The sequence below is a fragment of the Cupressus sempervirens genome, chromosome 5 (genome assembly GCF_028749045.1).
Source record: "Cupressus sempervirens isolate cs-2001-9-10 chromosome 5, ASM2874904v1, whole genome shotgun sequence".
NCBI classification, from domain to species: Eukaryota; Viridiplantae; Streptophyta; class Pinopsida; order Cupressales; family Cupressaceae; genus Cupressus; species Cupressus sempervirens.
This window is the reverse complement of record NC_143122.1, coordinates 1,022,890,498-1,022,907,797: the sequence shown is the minus strand read 5'-3', so window position 1 is coordinate 1,022,907,797 and position 17,300 is coordinate 1,022,890,498. Positions and strand designations below refer to the sequence as shown.

At 35.1% G+C, this 17,300-nt stretch overlaps 1 protein-coding gene across 1 annotated transcript; it reads left to right on the top strand.

Annotated features, from left to right (window-relative positions):
• Window positions 1-1,250: 1,250 nt before the first annotated feature.
• Window positions 1,251-16,590, top strand: LOC149559420 (LIM domain-containing protein WLIM1-like). The gene is made up of 5 exons (XM_089833316.1): window positions 1,251-1,533; window positions 15,153-15,249; window positions 15,379-15,422; window positions 15,811-15,900; window positions 16,017-16,590. The coding sequence occupies exons 1-5, from the start codon at window positions 1,399-1,401 to the stop codon at window positions 16,236-16,238; spliced, it is 588 nt and encodes a 195-aa protein (XP_089689442.1). The 5' UTR covers window positions 1,251-1,398; the 3' UTR covers window positions 16,239-16,590.
• Window positions 16,591-17,300: the final 710 nt, after the last annotated feature.

Genomic DNA, 17,300 nt, shown 5'->3' with positions numbered 1-17,300 from the left:
CATGATTATAAATGATAATATCGATTTGTCAAGACCAATGACTCTGTGTTTGAAATTAAACTCGGGCATTTCCATTTCCTCATTCACATATAATCTAAGAAAATCTATGGATGGTGAAAATAAGAAGATGGAAGAATGTCGGGCTTTGCTTCATGTTGAATTTGTACAGTACTATGGGATTTTTGTCCTTTCTTAACCAAACCCACACATGAGATAAAAGCTTCCTGATGGGTTTTTACCAAGATCTCTTGATTTCATTTTTTAAGACTCATTCAAATTGCATTTTAAATGCGAAGACATGCCAATGGGGGGATGCTAACAAGATTATCCAAAAGACTGCATACTATCTGGGTATAGACACCAATGAGCAGTGGAGTTAAACAAGGAAAAAAATCTAATGATGCAAATTGTTGCGATCGTCTTGCATGCGTGTGAACCATTGGATTGCAAACTGAGGTCATTTTTTTCGAATTGATATGAGGCCTAAGCCAAGATTAATTATTACTATGTATTGTGATTAATTATTATAATAATTTATTAAGCTCAAGTAGCGTCGAACCCAACACCTCTTAGATAGGAGGCTCACAATTTATCCTTGTGTTGTAGGCTCTTGCCTAATTGAGATCTTGCATTTCATACAAGAAACACCTTTAGCACAAAAATAGAAAATAAATTTGATATGGTTTCAAATAGTTATCCCACCTTAAAAAGTTATTAAAAAAGATTTAATCTATTTTCCCCTCAATAATAATATCTGATAGCAAATTTTTTATATAATTTTTTCTAGATATAACTATATAATCAAATGTATAATTATTAGATCTTAAGATTTGTTTACAATCCTAAACAATTCATTTAGTTGTCCCAACAAAGCCCCCACCTCCTTAAAGCAGATTCATTCACATTGGGCCAAGACAACAAAGGTGGGTCCCAACAAAACGACTAAGTCCATAAAAGTTATCATTTTCCAATGAGAATTTTCCCCCGAAAGGCTACTGTTTTTCAAAAAAGCCAAGTGTATTCCAGCTCAAAAGCATAAAACATCTACATATAAGCGTATATTTTAAAAGTATATTGCAAATGCTGGAAAAGTAAAGGCAAAGCCAGACTTTGCCCTCCGGAAAAATAGAAAACGAGATATTATAAAGCAATTACAGAAGAGAAATGAGCTAGAATAGTCTACATATAAGAAAATTTATGGGCATTTGAAATCCGGTCAATACAAACATTAGTATGATCAAACATAGCACATAGAATCGGTGGGAGGTGGTGTTGGCCAAAATAAATCCTCTAATATTTTTGTTCAATCGGGATTTTATTGGACTGCTCACAATTGTTACATACAAATTCCTTCCGTTTTTGTAAACTATTTGTGGAGATTCATTCAGATTAGCAGGCATGGCATTTTCTGGTACAACACAGAAATGCAAGGCCTGTGATAAGACTGTGTATTTGGTTGATCAATTGACGGCTGATAATTCTGTTTATCACAAGGCATGCTTTCGGTGTCAACACTGTAAGGGCACACTGAAGGTATTTATGTTTTACTGTTTAGAGTTTGTTTCTTTTGAAAGTTAAAGTTGTATTAGGTCCATTCTAGGGTTTCAAAGGTTTTACTTTGTTTGGACTTGGGTTTAATGTGGGAAGTAATTTTAAGGGAGTATTCAATGAAGACTGATTTTTTTTTAATGACATCACCATTTATGAAAATTTTAGTAATGAGAGATTTCGCCGAGCTTTGGTTATCCTGGAGTTTTTTTGGCTTTTGGGGGGAATGTGCTTGCCCAAGTTTTATGTTTTAGGGGGTTTTATCGGTTCTAGCCGTTTTCTGATTTCTATTTGGCAAAATAACTTCGTGTCCACCGGTTTAAAAAAACTAAAAAACAACACAAAAAAGGTGACAAATTTTAGTGCAGGACGAATTTTCTTATATCTAATTTTGAATAATGATTAGTGACCGAGATAAAGACACTGCGAGGAATTTAGGTTATTTCTTTTTGATTGGGTAGTTTCAGTGATCAAATTAGATATTGTGGGATTTTCTGTATTTTCTTTTTCGTTGGATAAATTATATAATCGAACTAAAGATATGATTGTAGGTGATTTTCAACAATCAGGTTTGATTAACATTTCAAATTTTCAAGCTTGAGCGACATTCAGTGGGAGTTACGGGATGAAAATTGTCGAGTCTTTGTTTGCCAAAGCTTTAATTTTGCACGTGAGATTCAGGGCTTTCCTTGTACATTGTTATCCATCTTTAGGTGCTGTTCTGTTATTGTGTGTCATCTATGATGTGACAGCTATTCTAAAAGCAATAGACCTGCAGCAGAGTTAAGGATCAATGTCTTGGCATTAGGGTGCTCGGCATGCTAATACAGTCTTCTAGGATCAAAGCTTTAGTGGTCTTTCAAAAATAACACCAATTTTCTAGATGTCCTTTTTTGGTATGCTGTCCAGGACATTAAATTTTATAGTTAATCATTTCTTAGGTTTGAGTTTGAAATCCATTTCGTAGGATTGAGTTTGAAATTGATTTTCGTAGGATTGAGTTTGAAATCCATTTTCTTAGGATTTTAGGTCGGTTTATCTGTTTTAGGCTTTAGCTGTTTACTGATATCCATTTGGCAAGATTACGTCATGTCTGCAAAGCGGAAAACACAAAACATCAAGACATGTAGTGCAGGCAAATTTTCTTGTAGTGGACATAATTAGTGATTGAGTTAGTAGCACTGCGAAGGATTTAAGTCATAGCTTTTTGATTGGATAGGTTCAGAGATCAAATTAGAGACATTATAGCTCTAAATTTTTATATATTTTCTTTACCGTTTGATGTTTTAAATCATTGTATTAAAGACATTCTGGGGTTTAGTTGGTAGGTAATGCTTAACCAGTCAGTTTTAATTGGCTTTTCAGTTTTTTAAGCTGGAGTTATTTTCAGTGGGAGGTATTAGATGAAAATATTGAAGTTTTCATTTGCCAATACTTTGTTTTGCATGTGAGGTTCATGGTTCTTGTCAACTTTCTTAGCTTAAGTGATTTTCAATGGGAGGTATTAGATGAAAATATTGAAGTTTTCATTTGCCAATACTTTGTTTTGCATTTGAGGTTCATTGTTTTACTCTTATATTTTTATCCAACTTTAGGTGCTATCCAATTATTGGTGGGTCTTTGCCTACAATGTGCCTATTATTCAAAAGATAATTGACCTTCAACACTGTTGAGGATCAATATCTTGGCAGTAGGATGCCCAGGCAGGGCAATCGGAGTTTCTAGGATCAAAGCTTTAGCGGTCTATGTGAAATGACACCAATTTGCTAGATGCCCTTTTCTGTTATGCTGTACAAGATGTTTAATTTTATAGTTAATTATTTTCTTAGGATTGGGTTTTGAAATCCATTAATGAGTTTAAGATGTAACTTGTGATTTTTAGAGGAAACATATTATGCCCAATTTATGTTAAGAGTCATTGCTAAGTTTTCTTGTACTTGAGTTCCTTGTTTTGGAGTTTAGGCAATGCAGGTGAATGAGAGATCACTGGTTTGAGATTGATGGCAACTTTTTGTGATAGCTTTTTTGGTTGATATTATCTTAACTTTTTTATATAGCTGGAAATTAGAATTCAGCTCATGTTTTGTTGTTGGGAGTCATAAAATTAAAAATCAGTAGTGATAAGTGATGCAAAAACGCCCTTTATATTTTCTTGATAAAAAATATTTTGCTTTTCTGTCATTGAGTTTACTGCTGAGGGTTTGAACCATAGTTTGCAAATTCTCCAAGTACTTCTTGAGTTGCTGAGTAGTCACAAGGTTAACTCTTGCGTTTTTATAGACACAAAACCCCATGGGTAAAAATGTCGATGTAGGCAACATGCTGGTTAAAATGTATATTCATGCTGTTTTTGCTATAAATTCATGCACTTTCCCTTTCCAAGATTGTCAGATTTTAATTTAATATGATTTCTAATTGAATTTTACAAAAAAAACCTTCAATTTCTTTTACAATTTCTAAGTTTCCGAGTTAAAATTTTTGGGCTTGCTGAGTACTCTCCGAGTCTGCATCTGCAAACAATGGTTTGAACATTTTGTTTCTTTTCGTATAATGTTTTTTGGGTAGTTGGTTGTAGTTGTACCATAGTGTGGTTTAATGTGGCATTTTTAATATTGCTGTTTAAGCTCCCTCGAAATCACATGCATGTTCTTAGGTTTTGATTTTATCTTATAAACACACATTAAAATGCTATCTGCTACCATGCATTTTCAGTTTCCGAGGCAGCAGCCAAAATGTTCTGAAATGCTTCTTGATAATTTGGGGATAGTATACAGTGTAATATAATTCAACCTTTTTAGTAAAGATTCGTCTAAGTTACCAATCTCTTCCTTGAAAGCTCAGGGTCCCGGTTTGGACCGGCTCAACTATGGGTCCAGATGCAGTCCACTCTGGGTCTGGACAGGGTCCCTCAAATTGCTCGTGGGTTAGCTTCGCTGGACTCGGCAAATTTTGATCGAATTTGACCGGTTTTGAGTGAATTTGATCAGTTTTGCAGAGTTTTCTAACAGCTCCAAACAATTCCTCATACACAGACATCAACAGAGAAACAAATATATTTTGTATGAAATGAATGTATTAATGTTAACTATAGTAAATATATTTAATTTTAATCTACGTCACGGGAAACTTAGGTATTAATGTATGATATATTTCATATGACTATAGTATATTATATATTAATGTTAAAATATAATTATAATAGTAAAGATATAACTTTATAGTACCAGATTCCACGGGAATATATATACTTATAGATATTTACAAAAAAAATAAGGTTACACCAGTACTGGGGTATGTCGGGACGTCGGAATGAGTTTCCAAGATGAGGGGAAATAGGCCTCATTTTCGGGATGGTGAGGGGATGGCAAGGGGAGGATGGGGTAGGGAGGGTTGTTGTATGGTATACATATAGCACTTGAAATACTAGTTATGAAATGATGTTTCATTAGAATATACCAAATTTAAATACTTGAATATAGGAAAATTGCAACATGAACTAGAACAATTGAACATTCAACATAGTAACATATTACATGCCCAATAGTAACATTGAAAAATAGAAATTCAAGTACCCATCCTAGTGGTGACATGGTTTTGGAATGGCGGAGGTGGGGGTACTTGGGTACTCAAGTAGCCGGTGCAGGGACGTCTCGGGGGTGGGTAATTCGAGGTTTGGGAGGGGGCAGCAAGTCCCCGTGTTACAACTGATATATATGTATGTATGTATTCATAGGTCCCATGCATGTAACATGTCAATGATCATTCATCATTAGTTCCAAACTTCAAAATTCAAACATAGATTAATAATAATAAGAAGTCAGAAGTGTGATGCTCATAAAATGATAAATTTATGATTGTCAATCTATGATTATATCATACTCATACTCTGCAAAAGTCTCAAATGTCATTACATGCTTAAAATTTAAATCACAAGCCTTATTTCAATGTTTCATATAAAAAAATAAAACTGTAAACTTAAGCAAAATGGTACAGTTGTAGAACAAAACGAAAATGGTGAAAAATTCTTGAGAGATGAATGAATGACCTTTTTTGACTTTAGGCAGCATATATTGGTCAAATTAGCGTTTGGATGGGTTATTTTAGAGTCGAGTCTGACTTTAATGTAAAAACACTATAAAAAATGTTGAAATGGACCCCTTTACCCTGGCCACACGTATGGATTCCCACAGTTCTCTTGGATCCCTCTCATATCCAGGGCAGATTCCTGAATGGAATTCGAATTCTCTGCAGATCCCTTAGTGTAGAGAATCCAGAGTCCATTTCAGAATCCTGCCCAGGTTTGAGAAGGATCCATGAAGGATTTGGATCCAGATTGCTTCAGAATCAGGATCTGGAGCTTTCCAGGAGGATCCAATAACTTAGTTTATTTACATAGTAGTCTGTAGCATTAAAAAATGAATTATATTAAAATAAATATTAATTGTGTGGGTGTGTGTATATCAAAACATATGTATGTATATATCAGTAAGTTGGAGATATTTTCCGTAGCAAGTCAAATCATGATATTACTATCAGGATTGAACTGTTTAGTTTTTGAGTCAAACTCATTGACCCATGTTTAGAACATGGGTCAATGAGTTTGTCTCAATTACACAGTTGAATCTTGATAGACATATCACAAAATATATATCGTATATTATGCTTACATGTGTGTGCGGATGGGTGAACAAACTGAAAGCAAACAGGAACCTAAACTTTAAAAAAATGATCAAACTTGCAAACTGAATCTTGAACTCGAATCCGAAACTGCACTGTGACCATAAACTTAGAGAATGGTACAATGGAATGTTGACTGCCTTTGTTTAAGCTACGTCTATACACCATCCCCCGGTTTAAATTGTTATTCCTGTTATTACCTTAATCTACTAATAATGGCTGTGGAATGTGCATATGATGTCATCATGGCTGAAAGTTGAAACCAAAATATTCCACAGTGGTGCAGTAAAAGGTCTGTTAATCTGGTTATAATGTTTCCCTCTGTATTCTGGACCATATTTTTCAGTTCATTAGTATACGCTACAACTGTGGAATTAGTTATTGATTAGATTCAAAAACTTTGACCACTTATCAAACACAGTTCAGCCAACTCATATTTTAATCATAAATCCATTTATTACATGCATGCAATGTTAACTTGTGAAAGAATCAATGAGACAAGTAAAACATCCAAACAAGTAACACAATAGCACCAAGATTTTTCATGTGGAAACCCTTGGTCAGATGGTAAAACCATGGTGGGAATTTGTACCCTCATGTTTTTTACACTCTTCTGAAATGCACTTGGTCAATAGTGCCTTGTTAGGAGTCACCTGACTAAGGGATTTGCCTCTAGCTCTGTTAGGAGCTTTACCTTGTTAGGAGTAAACTCAGTGAAGGATTTCTAACTCAAGTTAATGAGGCATTTGGTAAAAGAAATTACACTTCAGACCTGTTAGGATTCTGCTCACCCTGTTGAGAATGAGCCGGTTAAGGGATTTATACTTGAGAACTTGTTAGGACTCAAAAGTAAGTGATTTGGAAATAACACTTCTCTATTGCGTGTACAGATCCAATTTGGTACACCATCTGCATCTAATACCAGGACTCTATACATTGACTTGATCACACACACCATTCATGCTCATCACAAATACACATCTTGACCTCTAGGGCAGCCACCGCCTTAACCTAAACATGTTACACTTGAATTTCACCTTAGGCTTGCCAAAACATTTCAACAAACCCTAATCTGCCCTTCATCTGCATGATCACCAATTTGAATTGCACATTGATTCTACAAAGAACATCTGGGCTTTTGCACCTTTTCCAATGAACATGCCCAACTTCGAGAAATTCAACCACAACAACCAATGTATGACCATTTCATCATAACCCATTAGTGCCACATCATTGCCACATCATCACTTAACTTTCCATTACGAAAGACCTACCAAAGTTGGCCCAAATCCTACTGGTTTAGGATCAAACTTAAATTGTTTTAAGTGTTTTTGCATTTTGGCTTGAACACACTTTAACCGATCTAAAAATGTCTTTGTGTAAACCAAATCATACACAATTGTAACTATGATCACATAAGTGAGTATAGATCATAATTCCTGAATTACAACATTTGGATCATCACAAATTTGATAAACCAGTCAAGTCATTCACTGTTTGTCACAAACTGATTCACCTCGTTGCTCTGTCATACTTCTATCCATCATAACTTTTTCCATACTTGAGTTCAATACATGAAATTGCACATACAACATCTAGAGCCATTGTCAAGTCTCCCATATCAACCGTGCACTTTACCTCAACACAAAAATCAACCACACACTTGATTTGTATCTTGCATAGTTTAGAATAATGCTTCTTAGTAAACAATTAATAGACAACCTTCAAGTTGACATCAATGACAACACAATAATTGATCTAATGACCATCAAGCATGTAGTATAACAACTCTTCAATACAATCTGCATTAGTTATGACAACAATATTCCCCTTTGGCATTGATGGTAGCACCAAGATCATGAATACCAAAATCATGGCAATACTAACAATTGATGTCAACATCAAACAATCAAGTTGCTCCCCTTGAGCCGATCTATCTTCTGATCTTTCTGGTCTTCTTGAACTTATCCCTTTTTTCCTCCTATCATCTTTGTACTTCTTCCCCTTTGACGATAATGCCAAAGATTTCACTCAAAACATGAGTCACCTCTTCATGAATCTCCAACAACGTTTTGACCAACTACTCCCTCTAAGAAGTAGTGCTCATTACATCAACCCATTTTAAGATACGCAATGAATCCTCTGGATTGATGCATCAATAGAATCTCGTTTCTACTCAAGTAGGGGAATGACCCTTAGTCTACCTCTTAGATACTCAATAACATCCTTAGGTAATGGCTTTGTGAAGACACCTCTTAGATACTCAATAGCATCCTTAGGTAATGGCTTTGTGAAGATATCAACAACTTGCTCCTTTGATGTCGCATAGTCCCTCTTCACCTCTTTCTTCTGCACCTTTTCTCTTAGAAAATGATATTTTATTGTAATGTGCTGAACTGGATTCTTTAATATGTTTATGGCATTTGTGTTATCACAATAGATAGTCACCGGCTCCGTGATCTTCTCATTGATCCCCTTCTAAGACTTGCTTTATCCAAATTGCTTGTGAGCAATTACTTGGGGCTGCAACATACTCTACTTTTGTTTTAGACTGTGAGATACAATTCTACATTTTACTGATCCATGACACAAGTTTTCCACCTAGGGAAAATGCTCCTTGTAGATATGTGAATATCCTCTTTACTGCTACCATGTGTGTTTCCTTGGATTTGACTGAAGTCTTGCAACAATCTCAACTGCATAAGCCATATTTGGTCTGCTATGAACAATATAATGTAGCTTGTCAATCATAGACCTATAGAGTGTCTCATTTACTAATTTTGAATCATCATCCTTAAACAACTTACACCTAGTAACCACTGGGGTTCTAACTGGTTTGGGATCTTCTATTCCAAAGATCTTAAGCACTTCCTTCACATACTTAGATTGACAAATGAAGATACCATCCTTAAGTTGCATCACCTGTAAACCAATGAATTTTCTTATCTCACCAATCATGGACTTTTAAAATCCTTTCTTCATTTCTCCTACAACCTTTAAGCTCATGTCATCATCACCACCAAAGATAATGTCATCAACAAAGACTTCACCAATCAACAATATACCACCTTCCATATTGAAATACGCTTCACTGTCTTTACTTGTTCTTTTGAAGCCAAGCTTGATCAAGTATGAGTGTAACTTTTCACACCATGTTCTAGGTGCTTGCTTCAACCCACACAATGCTTTCTTCAACTTGCACACCATATCCTGATCCTTTGGTAATGTAAACCCTTCCAATTGTTCAATATAAACTTCTTCCTCTAATACATCATTTAGGAAAACAAATTTCACATCAATCTGGAAAGTTTGAACTTCTTGTAGGCTGTATAAGCTACTATCATTATAGCACCTTCAAGTCTAGCCACTGGTGCAAAAGTTTCACCATAAATAAATGCTTCCTCTTGTGCATATCCTTTACAAACTAATCTTGCCTTGTTCCTGATTACTGCACCATCTTCATTCAGCTTGTTTCTGAATACCCACTTTGTGCCTATCACATTCTTATCTGCAGGCCTTGGAACTTAAGTCCAAGTATCATTCTTCTCAATTTGATCAAGTTCGTTTTCCATAGCTTTGACACAAACATCATTTTTCAATGCTTCACTGATTGTTCTTGGTTCAAATTCTGAAATCAAATAAGTACTTTCTCTAACCTTTCTTCTAGTTTGTACACCTGCATCCTTGTCACCAATTATCTGTTTGTGGAATGATTCAACTTCACATCCTCGGGATTACTGGTTCGGGCCTTCGAGTTGCTTCTTCTTCTTCTACCAGCTGAACTGCTTCCTCTTCTTCATAACTCTGTATAACATTTGTTTTCTCTTCCAGTTGTACATAAACAATTTTCTAACCAATTTCTAGTTCATGTTTACCAGAATCATTCTGAACATTAGATCTAATTGGAAACTCATCTACCTTTGTATTTGCATTTTAAATCATTTTGTTAGTCCTTTTGTTAAAACACTTATATGCTTTGCTTTTGGTAGAGTACCCTAAGAAAATTCTTACATCAGTTTTAGGAACAAACTTTCCAGTTAGCATCTCTTTTGATATAGCATCTACTTTCAAAAAATTGAAATAGTTCACATTAGCAGTACAACCATACCATATTCATAAGGAGTCTTACTAGTTCCTTTCTTCTCTTGTACCCAGTTCATAGTGTAGACTGCTGTACTAATTGCTTCTCTCTAGTACATCTTAGAAACATCACCTTGAATAAACATATTCCTGGTAGCATATACAATTGTTCTGTTTTTTCTTTGAGCTATTCCATTCTGCAGGGGTTTCCTTGGAGCAGACACTTGCCTCTTGATTCCATTCCTGTCACAGTAATCGACAAACTCGCAAGAAGTATATTTTCCATCTCTGTCACATCTCAAATATTTCAGATTCTTACCGGTTTCCTTCTCAACTAAAGCTTTAAACACTTAAAACTTTTCGAATGCTTTTATTTTGTCTCTCAAGAATATTACCTACATCATTCTAGACAAATCATCAACAAATAGCATGAGATACTTATCATCATGATAACTCCTAGTCGTCATAGGATCACACAAGTTAGTATTCACTAAATTCAAGACAATCTCAGATCAAAAAGATTTGCTACTGAAAGTAGTACCAGCCAACATACCCAATTGACATTCTTTGCACATAACATTGTCTGGTTTGACTAATGTAGGGAATCCTCTAACTGCATTAGTCTTGCTAATCTTTACCAAGCTATCAAATTCCACATGACAACATCTTCTATGCCATGACTATCTTCAACTTTAGCAACCAAGCAACTGTTAACAGTAGTACTCAAGGAGTAAGTTACTTTTGTTTTGTGTTCTGGTAATCAAATCTCCTCAGTTTCATTGAATCCTACACAGCTTCCTTGAACTCTGGATGATCACCTGTATCATTAAGCTGGCCTACACTAAGCAAATTATGCTTCAAAACTTCAACAAGGTACACATCATCAGCATTACTCTCATCATTCAAGGAAATCAATCCTTTACCTTAGACCCAACATGGAGTGTTGGTACCAAATCTGACTACTGCACCATTAACCTCTTCAAACTTGATGAACTAGCTTCTGTCACCAGTAATATGATGTGAACTTGGACTGTCAATAACTTAATCATTATTGTGATCTATATGTGTGACTAAAGCTTTCTCACCTTCACCTTCTGTGGATTCTTCCTTGACAACAACAAACACAACCTCTTCATCATTGCCCTCCAACTCATTATCAGTCACTCCCAAATGCAATAGAACATTGTTTTTTCCTTTTCCTTTAAATTTTCTAGCCTTATCCTTTTCATCAGTGTTAAGACATCTAGCAACAATGTGGCCAATGCTTTTACATGAAAAGCACTCCAAAGATAATTTACCTTTGTACTTACTAGTACCTCTAGGCAACTTCTTTGCAAGTAGAGCTTCCAACTCAACTCATCTTCTTTCTTCATCAAGAAATGTATCAATTTCTCTTCTTTTCCCTTTCTTTCCAGTGTCAATGATAAGGGGGCCTTAAAAGTTGCTTCAACCTTGAGAATACTATTTTCATAATTGTTCATCTCAAATGCACTAAGCTTACCAATCCGTTCATCAACAAAAACTCTTATCAAATGTTCTCAGCTCATGAATTGCAGAAACTCTAATGACTTAAACAGGCAACAAGGTTCTTAGCATTTTACTTACCACTTCTTCATCACTTATGGTTCTACCGGCAATTCTGATTGTATCAACCATTTCTTTCAACCTATAACTATATTGAGCAATATTTTCACGTTCTACCTTTTTCATGTCATCCTATTTCCCTATCAAACTTTCAATCCTAGCCCTTTGAACATGAACATCTCTACTATAGACAAACTTAAGCTTTTACCAAACTTCATGAGTAGTACTATGACCACGAATATCAACAAATTCAGCTTCAATACTGTTGCCCCATTCCTTTGATGTAGATCTCCATCCTGTCATATCTAATGGCAACTTTTTCTTTGGAAAACTTTGGACCTTCTTTCTTTATTATCCCGATCTTTACATCAAATTGTTAGGCTTTCCACCAAGAGAACATTCACTTCGATACCAAAATATACTTAAGGTCCAATATTACTTGATTGGGGGGTGGGGTGGTGGGGTGAGTCGGTAATCTATCAGATTCAAAAGCTTTAACCACTTGTCAAATAAAGCTCAACCAAATTAGATCTTAATCATTAAACCATTTACCACATGCATGCACTGCAAACTTGTGAAAGTATTAGACAACATTTAAAACATCCACACAATAACACCAAGATTTTGCATGTGGAAACCCTTAGTCAAAGGGAAAAGCCACAGTGGGTATTAGTGCACACAAGTATATTGCAGTCTTCTGAAATGCGCCCAGTTAGGAGCTTACAATAATGCCGTGTTAGAAGCAGATTTTGTTAGTAGTTACCTGGTTAAGGGATTTATCTCTAGCCCTGTTAGGAGCTTTACCCTATTAGGATAACGTCGTTGGCAGATTTCTAACAAACTAATGAGCTACCCGATTAAAGAAATTATGCTTCAGACCTGGTATGATCCTGCTCACCTTGTTAAGAGTGACCTGGTTAAGAGATTTATACTTGAGAACCTGTTATGATTCAACAAGGTAAGTCATCTGGAAATAACACTTCTCTATTGCTTGTACAGATCCAATTTAGTACACCATTTGCATCTGATTCCAAGACTTCATCCACCGGCTTGATCACACACGCATTCTCGATCATCACACTTGCATCTGCAATATTTTGTCATATAAATAGACATCTCAACCTCTAGAGCTTCTACCCTTAACCCAAACATGTTACACTTGAATTTCACCTTAGGCTCGCCAAAACATCTTAACAAACCCTGATCTATTCTTTGCCAGATCCACATGAACAACAATTTGAATTAAACATCGATTCAACAAAGAACATCTGGCATTTTGCACTTTTTCCAATGAACATGCCTAATTGTGAGAAATTCAATCACAACGACTAATGTATGAGCAATTCATTATAACCCATTAGTGCCACATCATTGTCACATCATCACTTAACTCTCCATGAGGAAAGATCTACCAGAGTTGGCCTAAATCCTATTGGTTTTGGATCAAACTTCAACTGTTCCAATTATTCTTGCATTTTGTCTTGAACATACTTTTAACTGATCCAAAACATGTCTTCCTGTAAACTAAATCATACACAATAGTAACCATGATCACCTAACTGAGTATAGATCATAAATCTTGAATTACAATATTTGGATCATCACAGATTTGATAGACCAATCAAATCATTTACTGTCTATCACAAATTGATCAACCTAGTTGCTCCGTCATACTTCAATCAATCATGACTTTCTCCATACTTTTGTGCAGTACACGGAATTGCACATATGACATCTAGAGACATTTCTGAGTCTTAATATCAACCGTGCTCTCTAGCTCAACACACAAATCAACTGCACACTTTATTCATATCCTGCACAATTTAGAATAATGCTTCCCGTAAACAGTTAATAGCCAACCTTCAAGCTGACATCAGTAACACAATAACTGATCTAATGACCATCAAGGATGTAGTATAACAACTCTTCAATACAATCTGCATCAGTTATGCGAACTTGAAAATGCTTCGAAAAATTCACGGCGAGTTCAAAACGCCATTCATGTTAAAACTAAACTACTATAAATATTTAAAAATTGGAAGTTCATACTAATGTATATAAAATATTTAATAACTATGCATAAAAATCATAATATTATAATAATACATATAAATTATAAATGTATGTAACAATATCTAAAATGATAACATATTGTTTCCTCTAGAGCAAACACAATGATGGAAAGTTGTATGGATGCAAATCATCATATATGTTATAAATTAGTTATCACTTTTTGTTGTTTGTTCCAATTATATTTAGAGCAATACTTGGATTTCACATTGGTGTTCTCGTGTGGCATTATGGCTGGCAATCCCCTATAGAAAGCAAAATATGCAAATGGCATGAGATCGCATCTCCCTGAGCAAATATTAAATTCCGCTTCCACCCACATGTAAATAAAATACACGAGAAATATGCTCTTAAAAATTCCTTGTTGTAGGGTTTCCTGGTTGCAAGACTCAGAAAAACATGTTTGAACCTTCAACTGTTGGAATCATTTTGGATTCATTCTTGAAGATTCACCACATTGACCTTTAGGATCACCTAGGTTTGAGTGTAGTGTTTTCAGGTACATCCAACTGCTCCGAAGCAAACCTCATGTGAACCAATATTCTATTCCATTGCTTACCTGATTCAGGTACAACTCACACCTAGAATTGGCTGTTTTCCAGGCAGAAATGGTAACATTGGATTTAGTTTTTTATTGATAAAGATGAGTAATAGAAAGCCCTCTGACCATATATATACTGAGGATGACCTATTTTTTCCACAGTTGAATCAAGGTCATTATATAACCATTTTCTCTCTTGAGAGGCATTGAAGTTTTCTAAACCCTAATCAGAAATTGTTAAAAAATGGAAGGGATTTTAGACCTTGAAGCTTTGCTTGATAATTTGATTTTCATGGGACACAAATAAATGACTAGTATGCAAGAAAATAGGCTTGTAAAGTTATTAACTTATTTGTTGTAGTAATGTTGTCTTGTAGGTTGTTCCTTGCAATGAATTTTTTGAATATTGTGTTTTCTTTAAGATGGGAGTGTTTATGTAATTTGTGAGTCCAAGCTATTTCTAGTAAAAATAGAGATGAATTATTGGGAAGCCTACTTTGATTCTTCCATATCAGGTTACACCTGTTCGATTTAGCCTGTCTTTGTAGAGGCTGCATTAACATTTGTGACTTTATTCAAGTTGCCCGTTTTATTGAGGTTCTTTAACATCTATGATCTAACTAATATCTTAAATCTTCAATTCTGGTTGCAGCTTAGTAACTACTCATCATTTGAAGGAGTTCTGTATTGCAAGCCTCACTTTGACCAGCTTTTTAAGAGAACAGGAAGTTTGGATAAAAGTTTTGAAGGTATTTATTCATCTGCTGGTTCCTTCTGGGTTTACAAGCATTTAAGATTCTCTTAGTGCAAGAATGGTCATTACAGTGGCAGCACTAATTGGAGGCGATCTTCTCTTTCTTGCATTTGTTCTCTTTCAGGGACTCCTAAACCAGTGAGAAATGACAAGTCTGTAGACACCGAGGTACCCTGCATCTTTAGTTTTTTACTATCTTAATCATATCTCATGAAATGTAATATGTAATACCAGTGAACATTGATGAGAGTAGAACTTTGAAAGAGGATTAGCTATGGATAGATTGCTGATGACATCATTATTGCTTTAGATGTTGCATTTCTAATTGTTACAGCACACATCTGCACACACTGGGAGCGATTTGTTAATTAGCATGTGACATTTATTTACTATTATATCAAGGGCTTTGAATGCTTACAAATTGATTGCATAATTAGCATATTTATTTCTTTAGTTAATTTTGTGATTAAAAATTTCTAGTTTTTTAGGAATGTTGAAAACTAAATTTCTTTACATTTGTTAAAAGTGTTTATTCTTTGTTTTTGTGATTGAACAGAGCAAGACACCCTCGAGGATCTCTGCAATGTTTTCTGGCACACAAGATAAATGTGTTGCTTGTGGAAAGACAGTGTATCCCCTTGAAAAGGTATTTTTCCATTATTTTTCTGTATATTTACCTGTACCTGGGAGTCTTATAATGCTTTGGTTCGGTTCATGATACTGTTGAGTTTTTTTAACCTTTTTGAGGAATTTGATTTCCAGGTTGCTGTTGATGGCACTGCGTACCACAAACCTTGCTTTAAGTGCAGCCATGGTGGTTGTGTCATCAGCCCCTCAAATTATGTTGCACATGAAGGCAGACTCTACTGTAAACACCACCATTTTCAACTCTTTAGGGAGAAAGGTAACTTCAGCCAGCTTTCAAAGGGTACACCCATAAGTACACCCACAAAAGGGGTGACTGAGAACACAGCTGAGGAGTAGCAAGCAGAGCTTATCTTTTGGTCAAGGGATGTATTTGTGCAATTTTTTCATTATTTTTAAATTTTGTAAGTGTGTATGATAGCCTGTGACTCTTTTAAGTGTATTTTATTTTCTCACAGGTTTGGTGTGGGTCTTTTGTGAGTATTTGCAATTTGTTTTTATTCTAGGGAAAATGTTTGCTGGGAAAACTTGTGAGCATAGGAGTGTGTAATCAAAATATTTTCTGTATGATTCATGAGTTAGCTCCTGAGGCTTCTTGTAATTGTTTTTTATACTACTATATACATCAGAGACCTTGAGGCGGAATATCTTCCGCTATTTAATAATTATATTGATGATTAGCTCTATGAAATATGGCTTGTCCATTTTAACCTGAATGATTTCCGGTTGAATGAGTTTATTATTGAAAACATGGAATGCACTGCTAAGCTTCTGTTCACAACTTCACACGAGTCATTTTTTTAACATGGATGATTTCCATATAGTTTGTTGGCAAACATGCTACGCAATGTATTCTAGTAATGGTTGGATTTTGAATAATTGATAATCATTAAAACGTTGGCAAATTGTTATTTAATATTTTTATTGATAAGTTGGTACAAAGATTGAGACAGGGCGTTCCTTGTGTGGCGAATATCACAAATTAGCAGGACGGTTAACGATTAAAAAGGTTAGCATTTACATTTTGTATTGAAAAGCTGCAAGAGTGATGGGTTTATGACGATGTCGACACTTGCTTATTAATAAATAAATGTTCCCTTTTCATTAGCTTCTGTTATTCGATCAGTAGCTATTTTTTCTTTCATGGGATCCGGTGAATTTTTACTTACCAGAATCTGGTGCTGTGGCAGTTCATTGTTCTGGGGCGGCTCGGACAAAATTCATTCTTATTAAAATAAAATCATTTCCAAAGTTATTATCAGCAAAATGCAATAGCCAGAGACAATTTTGAAGTCATTTGATAATAAGAGATATATTAAGAAATTGAAGGCCCACACGTGTAGGTTCGAAGAGTTGAATATTTATATATGATCACGAATTTAAATAAATAATAACTTTGCA